General features: G+C 43.5%; 1 protein-coding gene across 2 annotated transcripts in view; it reads left to right on the plus strand.

Moving 5' to 3' along the window:
- The window catches only part of agps (alkylglycerone phosphate synthase), a 218,479-nt gene that overhangs the window by 151,149 nt on the left and 43,483 nt on the right, over window positions 1–23,847 (plus strand). For both annotated transcript variants that reach the window (XM_072477056.1, XM_072477065.1), the window contains exons 11-13: window positions 4,703–4,830; window positions 8,023–8,074; window positions 17,840–17,916. In XM_072477056.1, the coding sequence (XP_072333157.1) occupies window positions 4,703–4,830; window positions 8,023–8,074; window positions 17,840–17,916 (257 nt within the window). The remainder of the gene's footprint in view (window positions 1–4,702; window positions 4,831–8,022; window positions 8,075–17,839; window positions 17,917–23,847) is intronic.

Genomic DNA, 23,847 nt, shown 5'->3' on the forward strand with positions numbered 1-23,847 from the left:
GTATACCTTGTGGACATGTGAGGAAAAGGAAAACTCCTTCGCCCTTGGACGTGCTAACCTCCATGGGTCTACTCCACCCATTTGTTCCATAAACCCCTTCAATTCCTTTGCCGCAGCTGGCCTCCTCCCTGTCCTGGATTTTGACCGGTCCAATTCCGGATCAAAGACAGTGTTGAAGTCTCCTCCCATGATCAGGTTATGTGACTCTAAGTCTGTGATCTTACCTACAACCCGCCTCATAAATTCCACATCGTCCCAATTTGGAACATATATGATCACGAGTACCACTCGCACCCCCTCCAGCTTCCCACTCACCATGATGTACCTACCCCCCATGTCTGACACAATTCACCCTGCCTCAAATGCCCCTCATTTGTTGATCAAGATCACTACCCCCCTGGTTTTTGAGTCCAGCCCTGGAATACTTGGCTGACCCACCCCTTTCTCAATCTCGTCTAGTCTGTAACCTTTAGGTGTGTCTCTTGTAGCATTGCCACGTCCGCTTTCAGTTCCCTCAAATGCACAAGCACGCGAGCCCTCTTGACCGGCCCATTCAGCGCTCTGACGTTCCATGTAATCAGCCTGGTTGGGGGCTTCCAGCCCCCCCCCCCCCCGGGCTGACTAGCCATCACCCTTTTTAGGCCAGCCTCGAGCTCGCGCCCTCTGCCTCCTTGAACACCCCCTCAGGCAGTTGCCGTTCCCGACCTCCCATTTGTCCCCTAGTAACAGTTCTTCCCCTATCAGCAAAGCAGTCCCCCCCCCAAGCAACAACACTAGGAACCCAACCCCCCAAGTCAGGCTCCAGCTTAACACCTGCTCACCCCCCCATTGCGCTTCCGAGAGTCAGCTGATCCATGCTGACTTGATAGCGCCTGCCCCGGCACCAAGCAGTCTGTCTCCCCATTGTTCTCTCCCCCCACGTGGACAAACATATTTTAAAAGCATCACATTCCCCAGTAAACAAACATCAGAAAAAACAGTGAAGAAATGAAGAAACAGCTACTTTAGAAAAATCATCACCCAAAAAACAGAACCAACTCCAAAGCCCATCTCTTCCCCCCCCCCCCCCCCCCCTAACCAGCTCCCTTCAAGACAAAGTTACCTTTAGCCATCCAAACATCCCCTCATTACACATAGCACTACTTATATTTATATAACCCAGCACAACAAATCGCCGCCACAGTACTTCTCCAAGGCTTCAGTGTCTTTTAATTCACCTCCAGCCTCATTTCTTTAATAAAAGTCCATACTTTGTCTGGTGTTTCAAAGTAGAAGTCCCGTTCCTCATGTGTGACCCACAGACGGGCTGGGTACAGCATCCCAAACTTCACCCCCTTCTTAAAGAGGGCTGTTTTTGCCCGATTAAACCCAGCTCGCCTCCTGGCCAGATCCACGCCCAGGTCCTGATAAATGTGCAGCTCACAGTTCTCCCATTTGGTGCTGTGTTCCTTCTTGGCCCACTGCAGAACATGTTCCTTGTCCAGGAAATGGTGAAAACGTACCACCATCGCCCTCAGCCGCTCATTCGCTCGGGGCTTCCTTGCGAGGGCCCTGTGCGCTCTATCCACTTCCAGAGGCTGAGGTGTGTCTCTTGTAGCCTCCGCCCCCATCAACTTCTCCAGCATGTCCGTCACATAAGTCCTTGCATCCGATCCCTCACTGCCTTCAGGGAGGCTGACAATTCTAAGATTCTGCCTCCTGGACCTGTTCTCCAGGTCCTCCAGCTTCTCCTGCATTCTTCTCTGGCGGTCGTTCGTCATCTCCAACTTTGTCTCCAGCACGGTTATGTACTCCTCGTGCTCGGACACCTTTTTCTCCACCTCCTGGATCGCTGTCCCATGGGTCACTTGACTCTGCACAACTTGATCAATCGAAGCCTTAATGGGGTCCAGTGTGTCCTCCTTCAGCTTGGTGAAGCAATCTTTGAACAACTTCACCAGCTGCTCCGTCGACCACTGTGCCGTCTCCCCGCGGCCCTGCTTCTCCGCCATGCTTTCCCGCGTTACCAGCTTTGTTCGCGTCTTCCTTATAGGACTTTGTCTTCTCACACGACCACTTCTGGTCCAATTCTCCAGACACCGGAGGAGGATTTCTCCTTACTGTCACTCTTCACCGATTTATCCCATAAAATCCAGAAAACCCCAGGGGAAAAAAATCCAAAAGTCCGTCACAGGCAGGAGCTATCAGATGTGCGACACACTCCTCCATGGCCGCCACCGGATGTCAGTCCCAGTCAAATCTTAAATGCTTCTTGTTTGCCTGTGTCCACCATTCAGTATGGTGCTAGTGGCCGGGATGCTCCGAAATCCCAGCCAAGTGTTGACGCCGGCGTAAACACCGGAGTGTTGTATGCCAGCGTCAACGGGCCTCCTGGCCCAGTTATTCTCTGGATTTCAGGGGGCTAGAACGGCGGCGGAATGCTGTGCGCTGCTCCAGCGCCGAAAGCCGGTCCTGCACGCGCAACATGGCGGAGCCCTACAGGGGCCCGGCATGGAGGAACATAGGCCCCCCCTGGAATGAGCGCGCTCGCCGATCGGTAGCCCCCGATCCCGGGCCTGGCCACTATGGAGACACCCCCCCCCCACCCAAACCAGGATGGCCCCCGCAGCCAGAACGGCGAGGTCCTGCTGGGTGGGACCTTTTGTGAACCACGCCGGCGGGACTCGGCGGCCACTCTTCCCGTCGAGCGCGGAGAATCGGCGGTGACCGGAGAATCGGCAGCCTGGCGTCGGAGCGGCGTGGTGTGATTCCCAATCTCCCCCGGCGATTCTCCGACCCGGCGCAGGCTCGGAGAATCCCGGCCAGTGTCTTTCAGGCAGTTTTGTTGAGAATCAATTTTACAAATTGCTGGTATCGGGAAAGACCAATGAACCCAAAACCATGGTGGAGAATGTTCATCAGAAATGTTCTTTTAAAAATCTTTTACTTCTCATATTTTTCTGTTCCATTGTACATAATTTTAGATATAAATGCCAGTCATTATACCATAGTTACAATTGCTGACCATTTGGTATTTGTATGTATCTGTTAGCTGCTTTGGCTTTGAAAATGCACATAAGTTCATATGATACAGGAGCGGAATCTGGCCATTCGGCCCATCGAGTCAGCTCAGCCATTCTATCACGGCTGATATGTTCCTCATCTGCTACTTGCAATGTTACAAACCAAGAGCTGGATTGCCAAATCAGCCAGAGCATCTCCGCCCTGGAACACATGACCTAGGAGTGGGAATAGGCAATTTAGCCTCCCGAGCCTCACATCCTCAATGTGATCATGGCTGAACCCATCCTGGCCTCAACTCCACCATCCTGCCCGTACTCCATAACCCTTCAACCCATTAGGAATTAAAAATCTTTCTAACTCCTCAAATTTACTCACTCTCCCTGCATCCACCGCACTGTGGGGTAGTGGATGGGCAGCACGGTAGCACATCATCATTAGCGAATTCCAGACTCACAACCCTTTGGGAGAAGTAGTTTCTCCTCAAATCGGTTTTAAATTTGCTACCTCTTATTCTCAGGTTCTGGCCTCTCATTTTAGAATGCCCCATAAGAGGAAGCATCAGCTCCACGTCTACTTTATCCAGACCTTTTAGTATCTTGTATACCTCAATAAGATCTCCCCTCGTTCTTCTAAACTCCAGAGAGTATAGACCTAAACTGTTCAATCTCTCTTCATATGACAAACCCCTCCTCTCTGGAATCAATCTAGTGAACCTCCTCTAAACTGCCTCCAATGCCACCACAACTTTCCTCGAATACGGGCACCAGAACTGTGCACAATACTCTAGGTGCGGTCTTACCAAGGCCTTGTATAGTCACAGCAACACTTCCTTACCTTTATACTCAATTCCTATTGCGAAAAATGCCAACATTCCATTTGCTTTCCTCATTATCTGCTGCACCTGCATGCTCGTTTTCTGTGACTCATGCACATAGTTTGCAGTACCATATTTGCATCCAAGAATGAATTGTAAACCCCTGTAAGGCAACAAAGGATGGAAGATTGTCAAGCCCACTTTTCTGCTGGTATAGTTAGATGTAGATAAGAGCAGCCCAAGGGTGATGACCCACTGGTTTTCTTTTCTTCTTTGAAGGGAGGTGGTGAGACACTTAGTCTGTCCTCTACTTGGCATCTATCCTGGTAGCATTACCAAGTTTGGAAGCTTGCCACAGGGAAATAATAAAGTACTGCTGACAGGTCTATTTTGTTCACTGTGGTTATTTTTAAAATATATAATCCAGAGGGACTATTATCCCCATTTCAATCTATAGTTTGCCAGTTCGGGTTCTTACAAGACATCTTGCGGTACAGCGTAACATTCTTTTGTGGCATCGTAAGATCTCACGTGTATAATCAATAAATGCAAACTTATTTTGCATAAATGGTATTTCAGAAAGGCACTGAAATGAACAAGTTGTAAAGTTTTAACATTATTGCATGTGCAGTGACCCAAATAATTTGGATACGCTGATGTAAATGCTGATAGTTTGGACTAATTTTATTAATATTATTCTGTTCATTTTACAATGATTGTAATGTAGAGAGAAACCATATAACTTAGACCAGAAGACATAGGAACTGTACATTTAGCTTGGAGCTGACTAAATTAGTAGAGGGTGATGTAAGGCTCTTTAACTGCTAAAAACATTGTAATTCCTGTGTATTTCCCCTTTTTTCAGATTCTTTTCTCTCATTTCAGGAACACTTGGTGTAGTCACAGAGGTCACAATAAAGATTAGGGCTTTGCCTGAATATCAGAAATATGGCTCTATTGTGTTTCCAAATTTTGAACATGGCGTGGCCTGTTTACGAGAAGTAGCACGACAGGTAATTAATTATTCTTCATTTTTGCATATAAGACATCTGAACATTTACTCCAACAAAATTGCTATATTCGTACCCAGCACTGAACAGTTGGAATTCTGGCATTCGCAAAGAAAGTTTTGAAATCTCTTTTTTTGAGGGATTAGAAGTCATGCTTTATGGAAACATAGACCGATATACAATGAATGAGCTTAAACGAGTGTGGCAGTTGGGTGGGAACCGGAACCGCAGGCCAGAAGTGTAGAGACTGGGGAAAAAAGTGAGACTGAGATAAACATAGCGCAGAGTAAGAGAAGGCAGAGGGAAGCAGCAGAGCTCAGCGGGACTGTAGGGCTGGAGTGCATTTGCTTCAATGCAAGAAGTGTAACGGGTAAAACACATGAACTGAAAGCCTGGTTTATGGCATGGGACTATGACGTAATTGCAATTACGGAAACATGGTTAAAGGAGGGTCAGGACTGGCAGCTTAATCATCGAATCATATAATTTACAGTGCAGAAGGAGGCCCTTTGGCCCATCGAGTCTGAACAAGCCCTTGGAAAGAACACCCCATTTAAGCCTATCCCATCCTCGTAACCCAGGAACCCCACCGAACCTTTTTTGGACACCAAGGACAATTTATCATGGCCAATCCACCTAACTTGCACATCTTTGGACTGTGGGAGGAAACCGGAGCACCCGGAGGAAACCCACGCAGACAATGGGAGAACGTGCAGTCTCCACACAGACCCAAACTGGAAATCGAACCAGGGACCTTGGAGCTGTGAAGCAACTGTACTAACCACTTTGCTACCGTGCTGCCATGGATACCGTTGTTTTAGATGGTCCAGAAGGTGAAACAAAAGAGGCGGGGGAGTTGCATTGCTGATTAGGGAACAAATCACAACTGTGTTGAGGGTGGCCACATTGAAGGGATCTTGTAGTGAGGCATTATGGTGGAGCTCAGGAATAATATTCATGTACTACATGATCTGTTTGAGCTGCACGCAGAAATACTTTCCACTGTACTTCGGTACATGTGACAATAAACAAATCCAATCCATAGAAGGGTGAAATCACAATGTTGGGAGTGTTCCGTAGATCTCCCAACAGCCCACAGGAGACAGCGAAGCAGTTATGTAGTCAGATACTGAAAAGGTGTGAAAAAAGCAGGGTACTCGTGATGACTTTTAACTTCCCCCATATTGACTGGGAACCCCTTACAGCCAGGGGCTCGGGTGGAGAGCAATTTGTTAGATGTGTCCAGGAGGGCTTTTTGATACAGTAAGTTGACAATCCAACCAGTGAGCGGGTCATAGTGGACTTGGTATTGGGGAATGAGTCAGGCCAGGTGATTGATGTTTCAGTGGGGAAGCATTTTGGGCATAGCAACCATAATTTCATAAGATTTCGAGTAGTCATGGATAAGGACAAGAAATTAAATAAAAATGAAATAATCTTTAATGTCACAAGTCGGCTTACATTAACACGGCAATGAACTGACTGAAAATCCCCTAGTCGCCACATTCCGCCGCCTGCTCAGGTTCATGGGGGGAGAATTTATAATGTCGAAATTACCAAACAGCACATCTTCCTGGACTTGTGGGAGGAAACCGGAGCACCCGGAGGAAACCCACGCAGACATGGGAAGAACGTGCAGACTCCACACAGACGGTGACCCAAGCCGGGAATTGAGCCTGGTACCCTGGCTCTGTGAAGCAATAGTGCTAACCACTGTGCTACTGTGGCCCACGGATGAGGGTGCTTTATTGGCCGTCCAAATTAGACAGGAACTGGGGAATGTGGATTGGGAGCAGCTATTTGAGGGCAAATCCGCATGCGATATGTGGGAGGCTTTTAAAGGCCAGTTGATTGAAGAGCAGGCCGCAAAAATGAAGGATAGTAATGGCAGAATTCGGGAACCATGGATGACAAGGGAAATTGAGCTTGGGAAAAGGGAAGCATACGATAGGTATAGGCATCTAAAAACTGACGATGCCCTTGAGGAGTACAGTGAAAGTAGGAAGGAAGTTGAACATGGAATTAGGTGGGCTAAAGGAGGCCATGAAATGTTTTTAGCAAACATGGTCAAGGAGAATTTCAAGGCTTTTTATGCATATATTAGGAGCAAAAGAAAGTGTAGGCCCACTTAAGGTCAATGGAGGGAAGTTATGCGTGGAACCACAGGAAGTGGGTGAAATCCTTAATGAGTACTTTGTATCGGTTTTCACCAGGGCGATGGACTTGACGGATGTTGAAGTCAGGGATAGGTGTGTGAACTCTCTTGAGAACGGCAATATATCAAAGGAGGAAGTGTTGAGCATCCTAAATTGCATTAAGGTAGACAAGTCCCTGGGGCTTGATGGGATCTACCCCAGGTTACTGTGGGAGGCAAGGGGAGAAATACTTGGGACCTTAACTGATATCTTCACATCTTCTTTGACCATAGGCGAGGTTCCAGGGGATTGGAGAATAGCCAATGTTATTCCCTTGTTTAAGAAAGGAAGCAGGGACAATCCAGAAAATGATAGGCCGGTGAACCTGACATCAGTGATGCGGAAGCTTTTGGAAAAGATACTGAGGGACGGGATGTATGCACATTTGGAGGGAAATGGATTAGTTAGTGACAGGCAGCATGGTTTTGTACGGGGAAGGTCATGTCTCACCAACTTGATTGAGCTTTTTGAAGATGTGACAAAGAAAATTGATGAGGGAAGGGCTGTGGATGTAATTTATATGGACTTTAGTAAGGTGTTTGACAAGGTCACATGGCAGACTGGTACACAAACTAAAACCATGGGATTCAAGGTGAGCTGGCTAGATGGATACAGAACTGGCTTGGTTATAGAAGACAGAGCAGCGGTGGAAGGGTATTTTTCAGAATGGGGATCTGTTGCTAGTGGTATTCTGAAGGGATCAGTGCTGGGACCTCTGTTGTTTGTAGTCTATATAAACGAGCTTGTTGTCCCACATTTCTTCTACATCCTCTACAAGGGGATTTTCACCTATTTTAATTGCGGTGTTAATGTTTAACCTACTTGTGACACTAATGAAGATTATTATGATTCTAGTTCAAATGCTAAAGTATTGCACCAAAAATTTAAATATTGCATATTTGGCAGGAGTAAAACCACACATTTCTTGCCCCTTCAAAATTATTATTTAGTTTATTTTGATATCAATGTGAGAATTAGTTTTATATTTTCATCTCTTCAGAGATGTGCACCTGCATCAATCCGTCTAATGGACAATACACAGTTCCAGTTTGGTAAGCAAATATTAATTCTTGAAAGAGCTTTTTAAAATTAATATATATATTAATTTTGATGTTTGTATTTTAATTTATTGTATGACCTATAAACGCTAAAGATGTAATAGTTCAGTGCTACATGAATTGACATTGATAATGTCAGACATAGACTCCCCAAGTTAAATGACACTGTCAAACATCATAATGCATGTAGTCTATTACAAGGAGTCCTTTTTTTCCTCTCCTTATTTCAGCCATGGGCTAGAATTGTGGCTGAATATCCAATTAATTACATTGACAAGGGAAGGGAGCAAAAGCCGGACTTAAAGGATTCTGTTACGGTCTTTTAATAAATATATATTTTCTTTAAAAAAATTAGCTTTTGCTCTCACCTCTGGATTTGAGCCTCTGGTCCCAGAATGTAAGGCCAATCTAGTCATTCAAGTTACAGCATGTACCTTCCATGAATGGTGGACATTAATCCAGTGAAATCTATCTTTAGGGCTGTTGAATGGCTCATGATTATCCCAACTTGGTTTTATTGACTTAAATTTGAATACATGTTGAGATTACCTGAAGTCAGATCTAGCACTGGTTGAAGAGGGTTCGCGGGTGTGATAAATTGCTCAGAAATTCAGGATTATTAAATATAAATGTCAAAGTGCTGGTCATTTGTCAAATTGGTTTATAAAACAACAGGAGTAGGCCATTCAACCCATCAAGCCTGCTCCACCATTTAACAAGATCATGGCCGATCAGATACTTCAATGCATTTTACACATATATCCCCAAAACTCTTTGTTATTGTTAATCAGAAATCTATCAATCTCTGCTTTAAACATAGGCAATGACTGAGCTTCCACAGCCCTCTAGGATATACATTTGTTGTTCAAAGAACTCGCTATGGTTTGTAAATTTATGCCTCCAGATCAACACAATGTTCTAAAGCACTGGATGACTAATCTCTGCAATGTTTCTGAATTTTTTTACTTCATTACAAAATAATAAATTTGTATAAGGAAGTCTAAACTTCCAACATGCAAAAAGGGAAAAAAGGCAATCAATGTTCATTTTATCCATTAGACACTGCAATCATGTGCCCATATTCTCCTATTATTACTGACGTGACCCCTGGTGGGTTACCATAAAACTTCAAAACATTTGAGGGTGCTGGTGTGAACAGCTTTTTGCGTCTTGAGTAGTCTTTGTAAGTGTGATGCGAAATGGCAAACCTCAGGTGAATACATCAAACCATTCAGTGGTTACAGAATACTGCATTACCACCAGCACTCTACCCAATCTGTTGCACCGAATAATCTATTATGACAAACTAATTAGTATTATGTTACTTTTTATTTTCTCTAAATGTAATGACTGAGATTTCGGATTATCCTCCATTGTAGTTTTGACCAAACATCACATCATGTTTAATGATGTGCTGGTTACTGAATATTAGAAAGATTTGATATCGCTGGGCTCAGTGTGAAGTTCCTAAGAGACCTCATTACTTTGATGGCTTTCAGGATTTGATTTTTTTCTCTTTTGTGTTTGCACATCACAGAGCTGAATAGAAGAAACTAATTATCTAGAGAGTTCACAGTTAAAGGCCAAGCCAAGTTGTAGCTCAAATTTTAAATGCTTCTTATATTTTAAATTGCATTCAGTTATTATATAGTCAATGTAGTTTTGCAATGTAGTTTAATACTTAACATCTACAAATACTGTGAACAGTTTAGAATTTAACTTGGATAAAAGCAAATTACTGCAGATGCTGGAATCTGAAACCAAAGAGAGAATGCTGGAAAATCTCAGCAGGTCTGGCAGCATCTGTAGGGAGAGAAAAGAGCTAATGTTTCAAGTCCTGATGACCCTTTGTCAAAGCGTAGAATTTAACTTGGTGGAGGCAAGCTCATTATAGAAGATGATGGTTTATCAACAGTTTAGTACAACTGTAAAATGAAAGATTTGCATTTATATTGCACCTTTTATGAACTTGGGAGATCACAAAGTGCTTTTTGGAGTTTGAGTCACTTGTAATATAGGTGATAGGATAGCCAATTTGCACACAGCAAGATCCCACAACCATCAATGTGATCATGATCAAATAATCTATTTTATGATTGATTGAGGGACAAATATTAGCCAGAACACCAGGAATACCCCCTTGCTCTTCTGAGATAGTGCCATGGGATCTTTTAAATCCACCTGATGGGGCATATGGAGCCTTGATTTAATATGCCACCTAACAGTGTATTCATATACCATTCTCTCAGTACTGCACTACAGCGTCAACCTAAATATTTGAGCTGTAGTACTGGAATGAACCCACAAGCTTCTGACTCAGGTGAGAAGGCTACCAAGTGAGTCCTAAATGGCACGTGGGAAATGTGTTGTGGCTAAGTGTTCTAACTCTACAGAGAGTGATATTGCATGCGACCACTAAATGTTTAAAATGTAAAGTATGAAAACTTTATTGCTGTAATGGATGATATTGTATGTTTGGGAAATGGTCACTAAACTAATGAACACCAAGTTTGCATTCTCAATGAGTTTTCATTTAGTTTTTGCCGAAGTGACTAAACATTCTGCAGTGTGAACAAGTGGATCAATGTCAGTAGCGGAACAGTTAAGAAACAATGATCATAGTGTTATTATGTTCAGATTAACCACGTTGAAGGACAAGGAGCAATCTAGTGTAAAAAAAAAAAAAAAATACTTAAGTGGAGGGCTAATTTCAGTACATTAAAAATAGATCTGTCCCAGATTAATCTGAATCAATGACTAGGAGGCAAAACTGTAACGGATCAATGGGCTGCCTTTAAAGAGGAGATGGTTCAGTACTGTCGAGGTACGTTCCCATGAGAGGGTAGGTAAGGTGGCCAAAGCTAGAGCTGCTTAGATGATGAAAGAGAGAAGCACGAGAAGGGTGTGTAAAACAGATGATAGGTTGATAACATGCGTTGCTACCAGATTGAATAAATATGACGCTCGGAGGGAAAGTGAAAAAGGAAATTGAGCCAAGGACAGAGAAAGACAAGTCTTGCAATTCACATAAAAGGAGAATCTCAAGGTCTTCTATAGGAATAAATAGTAAAAGAGCAAGCGAAAGGGTGCGGCTGATCAGCCACCAAAAAGGAGAGTCACACATGTAGGGAGAGGGTATTGCTGAGGTACGAAATTAGTAATTGGCACCTGTCTTTACCGAGGAAGATGATGCTGCAAAGATCATGGTGAAAAAGAGGGTATTAAATGGGCTAAACATTGATAAAGAGGAAGTACTGGAAAATCATGCTGTACTTAAAATTAACAACTCACTGGAGCCTAATGGGATGCAACCGAAATGCTGAGGGAAATAAGAAATAAATTAAATAGTGGAAGTTGAGGAAGTACTGGTTACAATCTTCAACCCTCTTTATACAGGGGTGGTGCCAGAGGACTGGAGAATTGCAAATGTTATACCCTTGTTCAGAAAAGTCTGTAAGGATGAGCTCAGCAACTACAGGTCAGTCAGTTTCACCTCTGATATGGAAAAGCTTTTAGAACCAATAATCCAGGACAAAATTGGGTATGAGTACTTTTATTTTCATGAGACAACAAAGAGAGTTGATGAGGACAATGCAGTTAACAATGTTTTATAAACTTCCATGTTCATGCCCTTGATAAAATGCCGCATAACAGGCTTGCCAGCAAAGTTGAAGCCGATGAATAAAAAGGACAGTAGCAGAATGGATATGCAGTTGGCTGAGTTGCAGGAAACAGAATATTGATGAACAGTTGCTTGTTTTTTGGTCCAGAGGATGGTATACCTTAGTGTTCCTCAGGTGTTAGTACTGGGACCACTGTTGTGCTTGATATATATTAATGACTTGGATAGGTTTACAAAGCCTGATTTCAGAATTTGCAGATGATGCAAGTGTAGAGAACTGTGAGGAGGATAGTGATGAAAGTTTTCAGGCATCTCTGCAAGTGTTCCTCAGGGTACTGCCCTCAGCCCAGCTGTCTTCATCAGCTTAATCAATAACCTTCATTCCATCAGGTCAGAAGTGGGGATGTTCGCTGCTGATTGTGCAATGTTCAGCGCTATTCTTGACTCCTCAGATACTGAAGCAGTCCATATCCAAATGCAGCAAAATCTGGACAATATCCACGCTTGCACTGACAAATGGCAAGTAACATTCATGCCACAGAAGTGCCAGACACTGACCATCTCCAATAAGAGAGTCTAACCTTGACGTTCAATGGCATTATCATCACTAATTCCCCCACGATTGAACACCCCGGGGGTTACCATTGACCAGAAACTGAACTGAACTAGCCATATAAATACTGTGGCTGCAAGAGCAGGTCAGAGGCTGGGAATTCTGCAAGGAGTAACCCGCCACCCGACCCCCCAAAATCTGTCCATCGTCTACAAGGCACAGGTCAGGAGTCTGAGGGAATACTCTCCACTTGCCTGGATGCGTGCAGCCCCAACAATACTGAAGAAGCTCGACACCAGCCAGGACAAAGCAGCCCGCTTGATTGGTATCCCATCAAGAACATCCACTCCCGAGGGTCTGAGGGGGTGTATATACCTGTTGTGTTAAGTCGGGGTGTTAATGTTAATTTATTATTTATGTACAGGGGGAGGGGTTTGGGGGGTTGCTTTTTTAGATCGTGTTTTGTACTTAACCCTGTTGGGTTCTTTTTTCTTTCTCAAATTGTTATTGATATTTTATGAAAACCTTTAATAAAAATTATTTAAAAAAAAAAAGAACATCCACTCCCTCCACCACCAACGCACAGTGGCAACTGTGTACCACCTACAAAATGGACTGCAGGAACTGACCAATGTTCCGTAGGCAGCACCTTCCAAACCTACGACTGCTACCATCTAGAAGTATAAGAGCAGCAGATCCATGGGAACACCATCACCTGGAATTTCCCCTCCAAGCCACTCACCACCCAGGCTTGAAAATATATCTCAGTTCCTTCATGCTCACTGGGTCAAAATCCTAAAGTCCCAAAAGACGTGCTATTAGGTAATTTGGAAATTCTGAATTCTCCCTCTGTGTACCCAAATAGGTGCCGGAATGTGGCGATTAGGGGCTTTTCACAGGAACTTCATTGCAGTGTTAATGTAAGCCTACTTGTGACAATAAAGATTATTCTTATTCTTATTAATAAAGCTCCCTCCCTAACAGCACTGTGGGTGCCCCTACACCACATGGACTGCATTGGTTCAAGAAGGCTGCCCATCACCATCTTCTCAAGGACAATAGGGATGGGCAATAAATGGGCAATAAAAACTGGAGCACCCGGAGGAAACCCACGCAGACACAGGGAGAACGTGCAGACTCCACACAGACTGTAACCCAAGCTGGGAATCGAACCTGGGACCCTTGCGCTGTGAAACAACAGTGCTATCAACTGTGCTACCGTGCTGCCCTAGGAATAAAAAAGTAAAGGAAGAAAGAGGAATGTCCAGATAAGCTAAAGAGTTAAATTCTAAAGGGGTGCAGGAGCAGTGATACCTAAGTGAATCAGTGCAGATGGCAGGGCAGATTGGAAAACCTAGTTAAATAGGCATACCGGACCTTGGGCTTTATAATTGGAGGCATAAAGTACAAAAGCAAGTATTTTATTATGAAACACTGGTTCGATCTCAGCTAGAGTATTATGTCAAATTTTACACACTATGCTGTAAGGAAGGTTGCCAAGGCTTTAGAGAAACTACAGAAAAGATTTACTGGTATGGTTCTGGGATTGAAGAGCTTCGGATATGTGAATAGATTGGATAATGTGGGGTGGTTACTCTTCTAGAAGAGATTTGAGAAAAGTACTGAAAATCATGAGGGGCACAGACAAAGTAGATCAAGAGAAACTGTTCCCATTAACGGAAGAGTTGTATCGCTGACTGATAAGATATTCAAAGATGACATGAGGAAAACCTTCTTCATTTAACAATTATAATCTGAAGAGTGCTACCTGAAGGGATGGGGGAGGTAGATTCAGTTGTGGTTGACAAAGCGAATTGGATATGCATTTGAAGGGAAACAATTTGCAGGGCTATGGGGAGAGAGGGGTGGAGTGGGATGAGCTAAATTGCTGTTGCAAAGAGCCCGCACAGGCTTGACAGGTTGGCTGACCTCCTGGCTAATCCAGGTTTTTAATGGATGATTGAACCCCCAAACATTTCTCTAGATTTGCTGCCGTATTAACTAATATAATAGTTTTAGTGGAGTGCAGTTTTTGCTTTGGGTACCATCAGTGATCATGCCTAAAATTGTGTTGAAATGTGTTCATCTGTCCCTAATTCTAGTCCCTAAGTTTACATCACTGAATGTAAAATCGCTCACAAACCAGCAATCAGCTGTATTTATAAAAGTCATTTTTTTTGCAAAGAAAGTTCCATGTGTATTAAGATTACTAACTTGGTGCAGTTTAATTGATACCGATGAGAGTGAGTTTATCACAAGAAATAAGGATTTTAAATCCGTGGCAATTCACCATGAATAATGCTATTTTAAGTTGCTGAAAATGGCAATATACCAAACCATTTTCTAGCTGGATTGGATACAGTTGTGAGCTCCTTAAGCTTAGAATCATCATAGAATCACTACAGTGCAGAAGAAGGCGTTTCGGCCCATTGAGTTTGCACCAACCCTTCAAAAGAGCACCCTAACTAGGCCCAGTCCCCTGTCCTTTCCCTGTAACCCCACCTAACCGTTGGACACTTTCCCCCGTAATCCCACCTTTTTAAAAAAAAAAAAAAAAAAAAAATGTTTTTATTGTGTTTTATACATGGTATACTTACAAGTATACCTTGTGTCCCTCATCTTTTTCTCCTTCTGCCTCCCCTCTTTCCCTTCCTGCTGGGTTTGGCTACCTCTTCATCTCCCCCTGGTCCTCCCTTACTTTGCTCTCTTCTGTCTTGTCCTGGCCATTCCTCCCTGGCTTCTGGCTACTAATTATATGTTGACCACAAACCGGTCCCGGAACAGCCGGGTGAATGGCTCCCATGTTTTAAGGAAGCCATCTTCCGACCCATGGATGACAAATTTGATTTTCTCCATTTGGAGAAATTTTGAAAGGACGAACAACCAGTTTGCAGCTTTAAGTGGTGCTGCTGACCGCCAGTCGAGCAAGATTCCATGGCGGGCGATCTGGGAGGCAAAGGCAAGGGCGACCACCCTCCTCCCCATGAAGAGATCTGGCTTCTGGCTGATCTGATACCCCGAAATCCGTCGCTTTTGGGCGTAGATCCACCCTCATCCCCACCACTTTTGACATTGCTTCGAAGAAGGCTGCCCAGTACCCAGCAAGTCTGGGGCGACCAGAACATGTGTGCGTGGTTGGCCGGGCCTCCTTGGCGCCATTCACATCTGTCCTCCACCTCCGGGAAGAACCTGCTCATTCGGGTTCTTGTTAAGTGGGCTCTATGTACCATTTTTAGTTGCATTAAGTTGAGTCTTGCACATGGAGGTGGAATTGACCCTATGTAGTGCTTCGCTTCAGAGTCCCAACCCTATTTTGAGCCCCAAGTCTTCCTCTCATTTCCTCCTTGTTGTATTCAGTGCAGTCTCAGCCCTCTCTATCAGTTGTTCGTACATGTCGCTATAGTTTCCTCTACCTAGAATGTCTGCGTCCAGTAGTTCTTCTAGTAGCGCCCGTTGCAGAGGTCGCGGGTACGTCCTAGTCTCCTTCCACAGGAGGTTTTTAAGCTGCAGGTATCTGAGTTTGTTGCCCTTAGCTAACTGGAATCTCTGTCAGTTTGTCCAGTGTTATGACCCTGCCGTCGGTGTTATAGGTCCCTGACTGTCAGTGTCTCCCCCATCCTCTCTCCACCTTTTAAAAGTGGCATCCGTGAGTGTAGGCGCGAACCTATGGTTATTGCAGATGGGGGCTTTGTCGGACATTTTGGTCAGGCCGAATTGTTGCCGTAGCTTGTTCCAAGTCTCGAGAGTGGCTACCACACTGGGCAGTTGGAGTGTTTTTTGGGTGGGGATGGGAGTGCTGCCGTGGCAAGGGCCTGGAGCGAGGTCCCCCTGCAGGCGGCCTCCTCCGCGTGCACCCACTCAGCTTCTGGCTCCTTAATCCATCCTATTACTCTTTCTGCAGCCGCTGCCCAGTGGTAGTATTGTAGGTTTGGGAGGGCTAGCCACCCTCCAGGCTTTATTTTCTGTAGGATCTTCTTTGGGATCCTAGCATTCTTTCCCCCGCATACAAACGCCATGATTAACTTGTTAGTGAGTTAAAAAAGGCCTTGGGGATATAGATCGGGATGGATCTAAGTAGGAAGAGGTACCTGGGCAGCAGGTTCATTTTGATCGCCCTGTAACCCCACCTAACCGTTGGGCACCTAAGGACAATTTAGCATGGCCAAATCACCTAACCTACACATCTTTGGACTGTGAAGGGAAACCGGGGCACCTGGAGGAAACTCACGCAGACACGGGGAGAATGTGCAGACTCCACACAGCCAGTCACTCAAGGCTGGAATTGAACTTGGGTGCTGTAAGACAGGAGTGCTTGCCACCGTGCCATCCAATAAATCTTTGTAAAAATAACATGCGTATTGGTGTCACTGCAACCAATAATTCTTATTTAAAAAATTTAGAGTATCCAATTCATTTTTTCCAATTAAGGGGCAATTTAGCGTGGCCATTCCACCTAGCCTGCACATCTTTTGCGTAGCGGGGGCGAAACGCACGCAAACACTGGGAGAATGTGCAAACTCCACACGGGCAGTGACCAGAGCCGGGATCGAACCTGGAACCTCGGCACCGTGAGGCAGCAGGGCTAACCCACTGCGCCACCCATGCTGCCCTTTGCAGCCAATAATTCTTGTTTACTGTTTTTTTGAATCTACTCAAAAGGCCTGCAAACGAGTGTAATTATGGGTATCCAATGCTGATTTTTTTCACCTTGGGTCATGACCAGTTTTATAGGCCTGCTCCCAGCAAAATGTTTTTAAAGCTAGCGTGAAAGGTTGTGGATACTCATTGTATTGAAAGTAATTTACATTTAATCAATTTGCACCAGTTACATTGATAGCACAGAACAGAGCTGTAAATTAAAAAAAGTGCAATTGAGTTGAAATTCCAGGCCAAAGTGAGTAAACGTACTGAAAAGTAGATGAACCTCTTAACTAACAGTTCACGGCACTAACCGTTCACTGCACTGTACTGTGTTTAAAGTTGGGCTAAGCAAAGAGCAGCTCTGAATATTGCATTATCCTTTCAATTATTGCAATATATTCAAAACATATGTCATGGCCCAGTTGATGAACATGTGTACTGTTTTCATCTTGTATGCTTTTCAGTACTATAATAATTAGCCAGACAATAAAAATAGATTTTAAACTTTAAGGTGCCTTTTGTCCCCATGAATGATTATTCTTGAAAACATTATTGTATTTACATTTTCTGGGCATTGCCAGAATATAATTAATGCTCAGTAATGTGTGATGTTATTTTAAGGAGGACTTGGTGACAAATTGTCCAATGTCCAAACCAAATAATATGATTCATGAGAACGGGGCTTTTTCAAATTTATCACTTTCTGTGCTTCCTTGAAGATTTGCAATATTTCATTTATGACAATATTATAAGCATTTTTGTGTTCAATTCTTGCAAGTTCTCAGCTAAATGCGCTCAATCAAATAGAAAAGCTGTGATTGTCAAAATCCATTATCGGCACTGTAAATAGGTTGGTCAAATTGTCAGCCCATTTAGATAGGTTCATTATTTAATATCCAAAGGAATGCTATATTTTCAAATAAAATATGCTTTTTCAAAATAGGACATGCACTAAAACCACAAGTGGCCTCAATTTTTACTTCATTTTTGGATGGACTGAAAAAGTTCTACATTACCAAGGTATGTTCAATTTTTCAGTCTTTTAACATTGTAAAGTAATCATAGAATCATAGAATTTACAGTGGAGAAGGAGGCCATTCGGCCCATCGAGTCTGCACTGGTCCTTGGAAAGAGCACCCTACCCAAGACCACACCTCTACCCTATCAGCGTAACCCAGTAACCCCACTTAACCTTTTTTGGACACTAAGGGCAATTTATCATGGGCAATCCACCTAACCTGCACATCTTTGGACTGTGGGAGGAAACCGGAGCACCCGGAGTAAACCCACACAGACATGGGGAGAATGTGCAGACTCCGCACAGACAGTGACCCAAGCCAGGAATCGAACCTGGGACCCTGGAGCTGTGAAGCAACCATGCTAACCACTTTATTAAGTAATACTACTTAATAAAGTAGAAAAATAATATGAGCTAGGAATAACTTGTTCAAGGAAGCTGCAATTTCAGCACTGGCACTGAACTTTTTTAAATCATTACATTGCTTTTGTCAAAATTGTTAGGATATTTGTAAATTGCAAATAGGAAGAGCAATTTAAGTCAGACAGTCTCAGTTTTTCCCCACCGCTCACCTACGAAAATTGAATAATTTGCATTCATTCCATATAGTATTGTATCTAATGACCTTGTTGGCTACAAAATCTCCTTTTGTGTACATCCGCAGCCAGCCCACGTCTGTGTTGATGGGGTGTATGTGGACCTCCAAAAGACATTTGATAAAGCGCAGCACAACAGATTTGTGAGCAATACAATGGAATACAAGGGGCAGTGGGAACATAAATACAAAATTGACTGAGTGACTGGAAAAAGAATCATGGTCAATGGTTGTTTTATGAACTGGAAGAAGGGTATAGTAGAGTTCCTCAGGGTTCAGTTTTAGGACTGCTGCTCCTCCTGATGCCTATTAACAACTTACAACTGGGGCGCAATTTCAAAATTCAGATGATATAGTTCTTGGGGCTAAAGGGATCAAGGGATTTGGGGGGAAGGCAGGATCAGGGTATTGAACCTAATGATCTGCCATGGCATAATGAATGGTGGAGCAGGCTCGAAGGGCCGAATGGCCTCCTCGTGCTTCTATTTTGTCTGCATGTCTACATGAAATGTGGAAGCATTGTGAACTATGAGAAGGGTAGTGTAGAACTTCAAAAGGACTTGGACAAGTTGGTGGAATGGATAGACAAATGGCAGGTGAAATTTAGTGCAGGGAAATGTGAACTGATTCATTTTAGTAGCAAGAATGCAGAGAGACAATATAAAATCAAGGGCAAAATTCTAAAAGGGGTGCTGGAGCAGAGGGACCTGGGTGTATATGTGCACAAATCATTGAAGGTTGAGAAAGCAGTTAATAAAGCACATGGTATCTTAGGTTCTATTAGTAGCAATATACAGTACAAGAGCAAGGAGGTCACATAAAATTTGTACAAAACACTGGTGTAGCCTCAACTGGAGCATCGGGTTCTGGGCTACACATTTTAGGACGGATGTGAAGGCATTAAAGAGGATGCAGAAAAGATTCATGAGAATGGTTTTAGGGATAATCTTAGGCAGGAATTCTAGATCCTACTCACTCCCTGTGTAAATTGAGAAATTTCAATTACATAGAAAGTTTGGAGAAGTTGGGACTGCTGTCCTTGGATAAGAAAAGGGTGAGAGGTGATTTAATAGAGATATTCAAAATCATGCGTTTGGGCAGAATAGATAGGAAGAAACTTCCCACTGGTGGAAGGACTGAGAACCAGAGGGAATAGATTTAAGGTAATTAGCAAACGAAGCAATGGTGACACAAGGGAAAGCCGTTTTTTACACAGCGAGTGAGTAGGATCTGGAATGCCTGCCTAAGATTGTGGTGGAGGCAGGGTGAACTGAGGCTTTCAAAAGGGAATTGGGAAATGAAAAATTTACAGATCAATGGGGAAAAGTCAGGGAGGACCACCTGATGACTTAATTGCTCCTCAGAAGGCCAACGCAAACACCACAGGCCAAATGGCACCTGCGTGTGCAGTTCCATGTGACATTTCAGCAGAAGCTGGTGATCAGCCTTTAGCATAAACATGCAGCACTAACTTTATTGTTGATACGGTGGCACAGTGGTTAGCACTGCTGCATCACTGCGCTGCGCACATGGTTCGATCCGGCCCCGGGTCACTGTCCGTGTGGAGTTTGCACATTCTCCCCATGTCTGCATGGGTCTCAAAAGGATGTGCAGGGTAGGTGGATTGGCCACGCTAAATTGCCCCTTAATTGGAAAAAATATAATTGGGTACTTTAAATTTATTTAAAAAAATCTTTATTGTTGACAATATTCTGAATGAATTAAAGAATTTTTGCTTATTTGTTTCCCATAAAAGTTATGCGGTGTCCTTACCAGTACAGATCAGGACATTTTGTATGAGATTATGAAGTTTAAATATATATTTATGCAAATTGCTACTGTGGCATTTGTAGTTGATGTCTAAATTATATCCCAAATCATAGTTTTTGTGGGTTTTCCATAGTTTTAAAGTGTTACTTACTTTGACTGAATTTGTTCCTAATGGGAAGTTGAGGTTTTGTGATTTTCAACTTTACTCTTTTTTTATTCAACCTCCATTTAAAAATGTCACCATTGGGATTTGAACTTCTTTTTAGTTCTGGAAGACTCTTGAATAATGATCTCTTGTAACAAAACAAATTTTATGAATTACAAAATATTATCCAAACTTGTGTTGGTCACTGCCAGAACATGAATCAGTCACTACTCGAACTGCCGCGCACCAAATTGTTTTACTTCCACTGACATAACTGTAATTCCCTTATAGATTGTCCTTGGCAGCCAACTTTAATTTGACATATTACACACAATTGGCAAGGTAGCAGATTAACAAATTCATAGATGGCTTCATCAATCCCATTCAATAGCTCAATAGAGGAAACCAGATTGATTTGAGTCAGTTGTCAGTCATAATCTTGCCTCGAAAGCTGTTGTTCACACAACAGCTTTTTAAAACACAATATCCCAATCCAAAGGAGCCTCAGCACCACAAGTGAAAATGTGTTTTTTGAGCAGCTATTTTAACTTCTAATTGTGGGTGCACTTTAGCAGAACAATCACAATAAAAATAGGTGAGCAGGAATGTTATAGCATATAATCGCAAGATATTGTTAGACTAAAGACCTTTCCAGAGCCAGAAACTCTAACTGCTTTTAGTAGACACAAACTGAATTATTCAGATTTGAATTGTTATTTTCTGATAAGTTTGCCGTTTAGAGGTTGCATGATTAGATCTAACAGATCAATCTGGGCATCCATGAGATGCTATAGACCCTCAGGAAGAGAATTGTTTATCATAACAATCTGTAACCTCATGACCTGACATTTCTCTCGCTGTACTATTCCCATCAAGCTTGGGGCCAACCCTGGTTTAATGAAAAGTGTAGGAGAGCATGCCAGCAGCAGCACTAGGCATACCTAAAAATGAGGCGCCAACCTGGTGAAGCAACAACACAGACAAAATGTTTGCTGGTCAAGAGAAGCAGCATGCCTGGTTGCTACCTACAAGGCACAAGCCAGGAATGTGATGGAATACTCTCCACTTGCCAGGATGAGTGCAGCTCCAGCAACACTCAAGAAGTTCAACATCATCCAGGACACAGCAGCCTGATTGATATCCTTCCCACAAATATTCACTCCCTCCACCACTGCCAAACTGTGGCACCAGTATGTACCATCTACAAGATGTACTGCACCAAGGCTCTTTTGGCAGCACCTCCAAGCCCAAGGCTACTATCATCTAGAAGGACAGGGGCAGCAGATACATGGGAACACCACCACCTGGAAGTTTGCCTCCAAGTCATACACCATCCGGATTTGGAAATACGGCACCCTTCCTTCACAGTTGAATGGTCAAAATTCTGAGACTCCCTTCCTAACAGCACTGTGCATGTGCCTACATAACATGGACTGTAGCCGTTCAAGAAGGCAGCTCACCACCACGTTCTCAAGGGCAGTTAGGAATGGGCCGTAAATGCTGGCCTTGCCAGTGACGCTCACATCCTGTAAATTATTTTTTTAAAAAGACAGCTAAGAGATTCCACAGCTAACAGATCAGATCAAAACTCTGCAGTCCTTCCACATCCAGTGTGCATGTATTGGACAATTAAACAACTAATGGCGGACACAGCACAAATATCCCTACCCTCGATGATGATTGAGCCTAGCATGTAAGTGTGATAGACAAATGTTAGGAACAATCACCAGCCAGAAGTGCAGGTAGATGACCCATGTTGGCTTCCTCCTGAAGATCCCCATCATCACTGATACCATTCTTCAGCCAATTAGCTTCATTCCATGTGATATAAAGAAACAGCTGAGTGCGCTTCATACAGCAAAAACTACAGACCGTAACAATATTTTGGTTAGTGCTGAGGACTTGTTCTCCTGACTAGTTGTGTACTGTGTCAAGTCATTCCAGTATCCTTACAAGACTGGAATCTAACTGACAAAAACAGGACAACTCCAATCCAGCCAATTATCAGCCCCATCAGTCTACTCTCGATAATCAATGTGATGGAAGGTTTAATCAACAATGCTATTGAGCATCAGTGATAAACGATGCTCAGCTTGAGTTCTGCCAGGACTACTTGCCCCCAAACCTCAGTTCGATTCCTCAAACCTCCAAGTATGGACAAAAGAGCTGAATTCATAAGTTGAGCTGAAAGTTGACTGCCCTGTCGTTGACATCAAAGCAGCTTGAATGTGTGGGGTATCGAGAAGCCCTAGTAAAATTGCAGACCGTGCGGGATCAGGGGAAATCGCCCCACTGGTTAGAGTACATTCTAGTACAAAGGAAGATGATTGCGACTGACAGAGGCCAATCATTTTAACCCCAAGGACATGACTGCAAGAGATCCTCAGGACAATGTCCTAGACCCATCTTCATCTGCTAAATTAATTACCATTCTTCCATCATTGTCAGAAGCGGGTGCATTCACTGATGATTGCACAATATTTAGTTCCATTCCTGAGATGCAGAAACTGTGTCCTCATGCAGAAAGACCTGTACAAGTCAGGCTTGGGCTAATAAGTGGCAAGTAGCGCTGCCTGTTATTAGTGTGGTATGAATGACCATTTCTAACAAGTGAACGTCTAACTATGTCCCCATAACATTCAGTGGCTTTGCCATTACTGAAATCTTCCATCATTAATATTTTGGGGTCACCATTGACCAGAAACTTCATAGGATTAGCGATATGAATACTGTGGCTATAAGAATAAGTTAGATGCCTGTTTACTGCAGAGGGTAACTCACTCCCTAAACCCTTCCACAATCTTCAAGGCACAAGCCAGGAGTGAGGTAAAATAATAGTTTCACGCCTGTGTGCGGCTCCAGCAACACCTTAAGAAGATTGACAACTTTCAGGAAAAAGCAGCCCACTCACCTTCAATACTCACTCCCAGCACAGTAACAGCAGTGTGTACCAACTATATGGAGCACTGCAGCAACTCGCCAAGGCTCCTTCGACAGCATCTTTCCAAATTTGTGACTTCTACCTCTCTGAAGGACAGGGAAAGCAAATGCATGGGAAAACCACCACCTGTTGTACACCTATTTATTAAAAAGAATTCTGTCAAAGGAACTAAGTTTTGTGGTTATCAACTAGTGTGTACTAACTCCAATGTGTGGTTCATATATGTAAATTTTTTTGTTTTATGGTCTTGGTCTAAAAATGCAGAACATCTCGGTTCCTAATTTTTTATTTTTTCATGGGCGGCATGGTGGCATAGTGCTTCGCACTGCTGCCTCACAGCACCAGAGATCTGGTTCAACTCCGACCTTGGGTGACTGCGTGGAGTTTGAACGTTCTCGTATGTCTGCAAGGGTTTCCTCTGGGTGCTCTGGTTTCCTCCCAGTCCAAAATGTGCAGGTTAGGTGGATTGGTCATGCTAAATT

Source organism: Scyliorhinus torazame, chromosome 2 (assembly GCF_047496885.1).
Source record: "Scyliorhinus torazame isolate Kashiwa2021f chromosome 2, sScyTor2.1, whole genome shotgun sequence".
Lineage (NCBI taxonomy): Eukaryota > Metazoa > Chordata > Chondrichthyes > Carcharhiniformes > Scyliorhinidae > Scyliorhinus > Scyliorhinus torazame.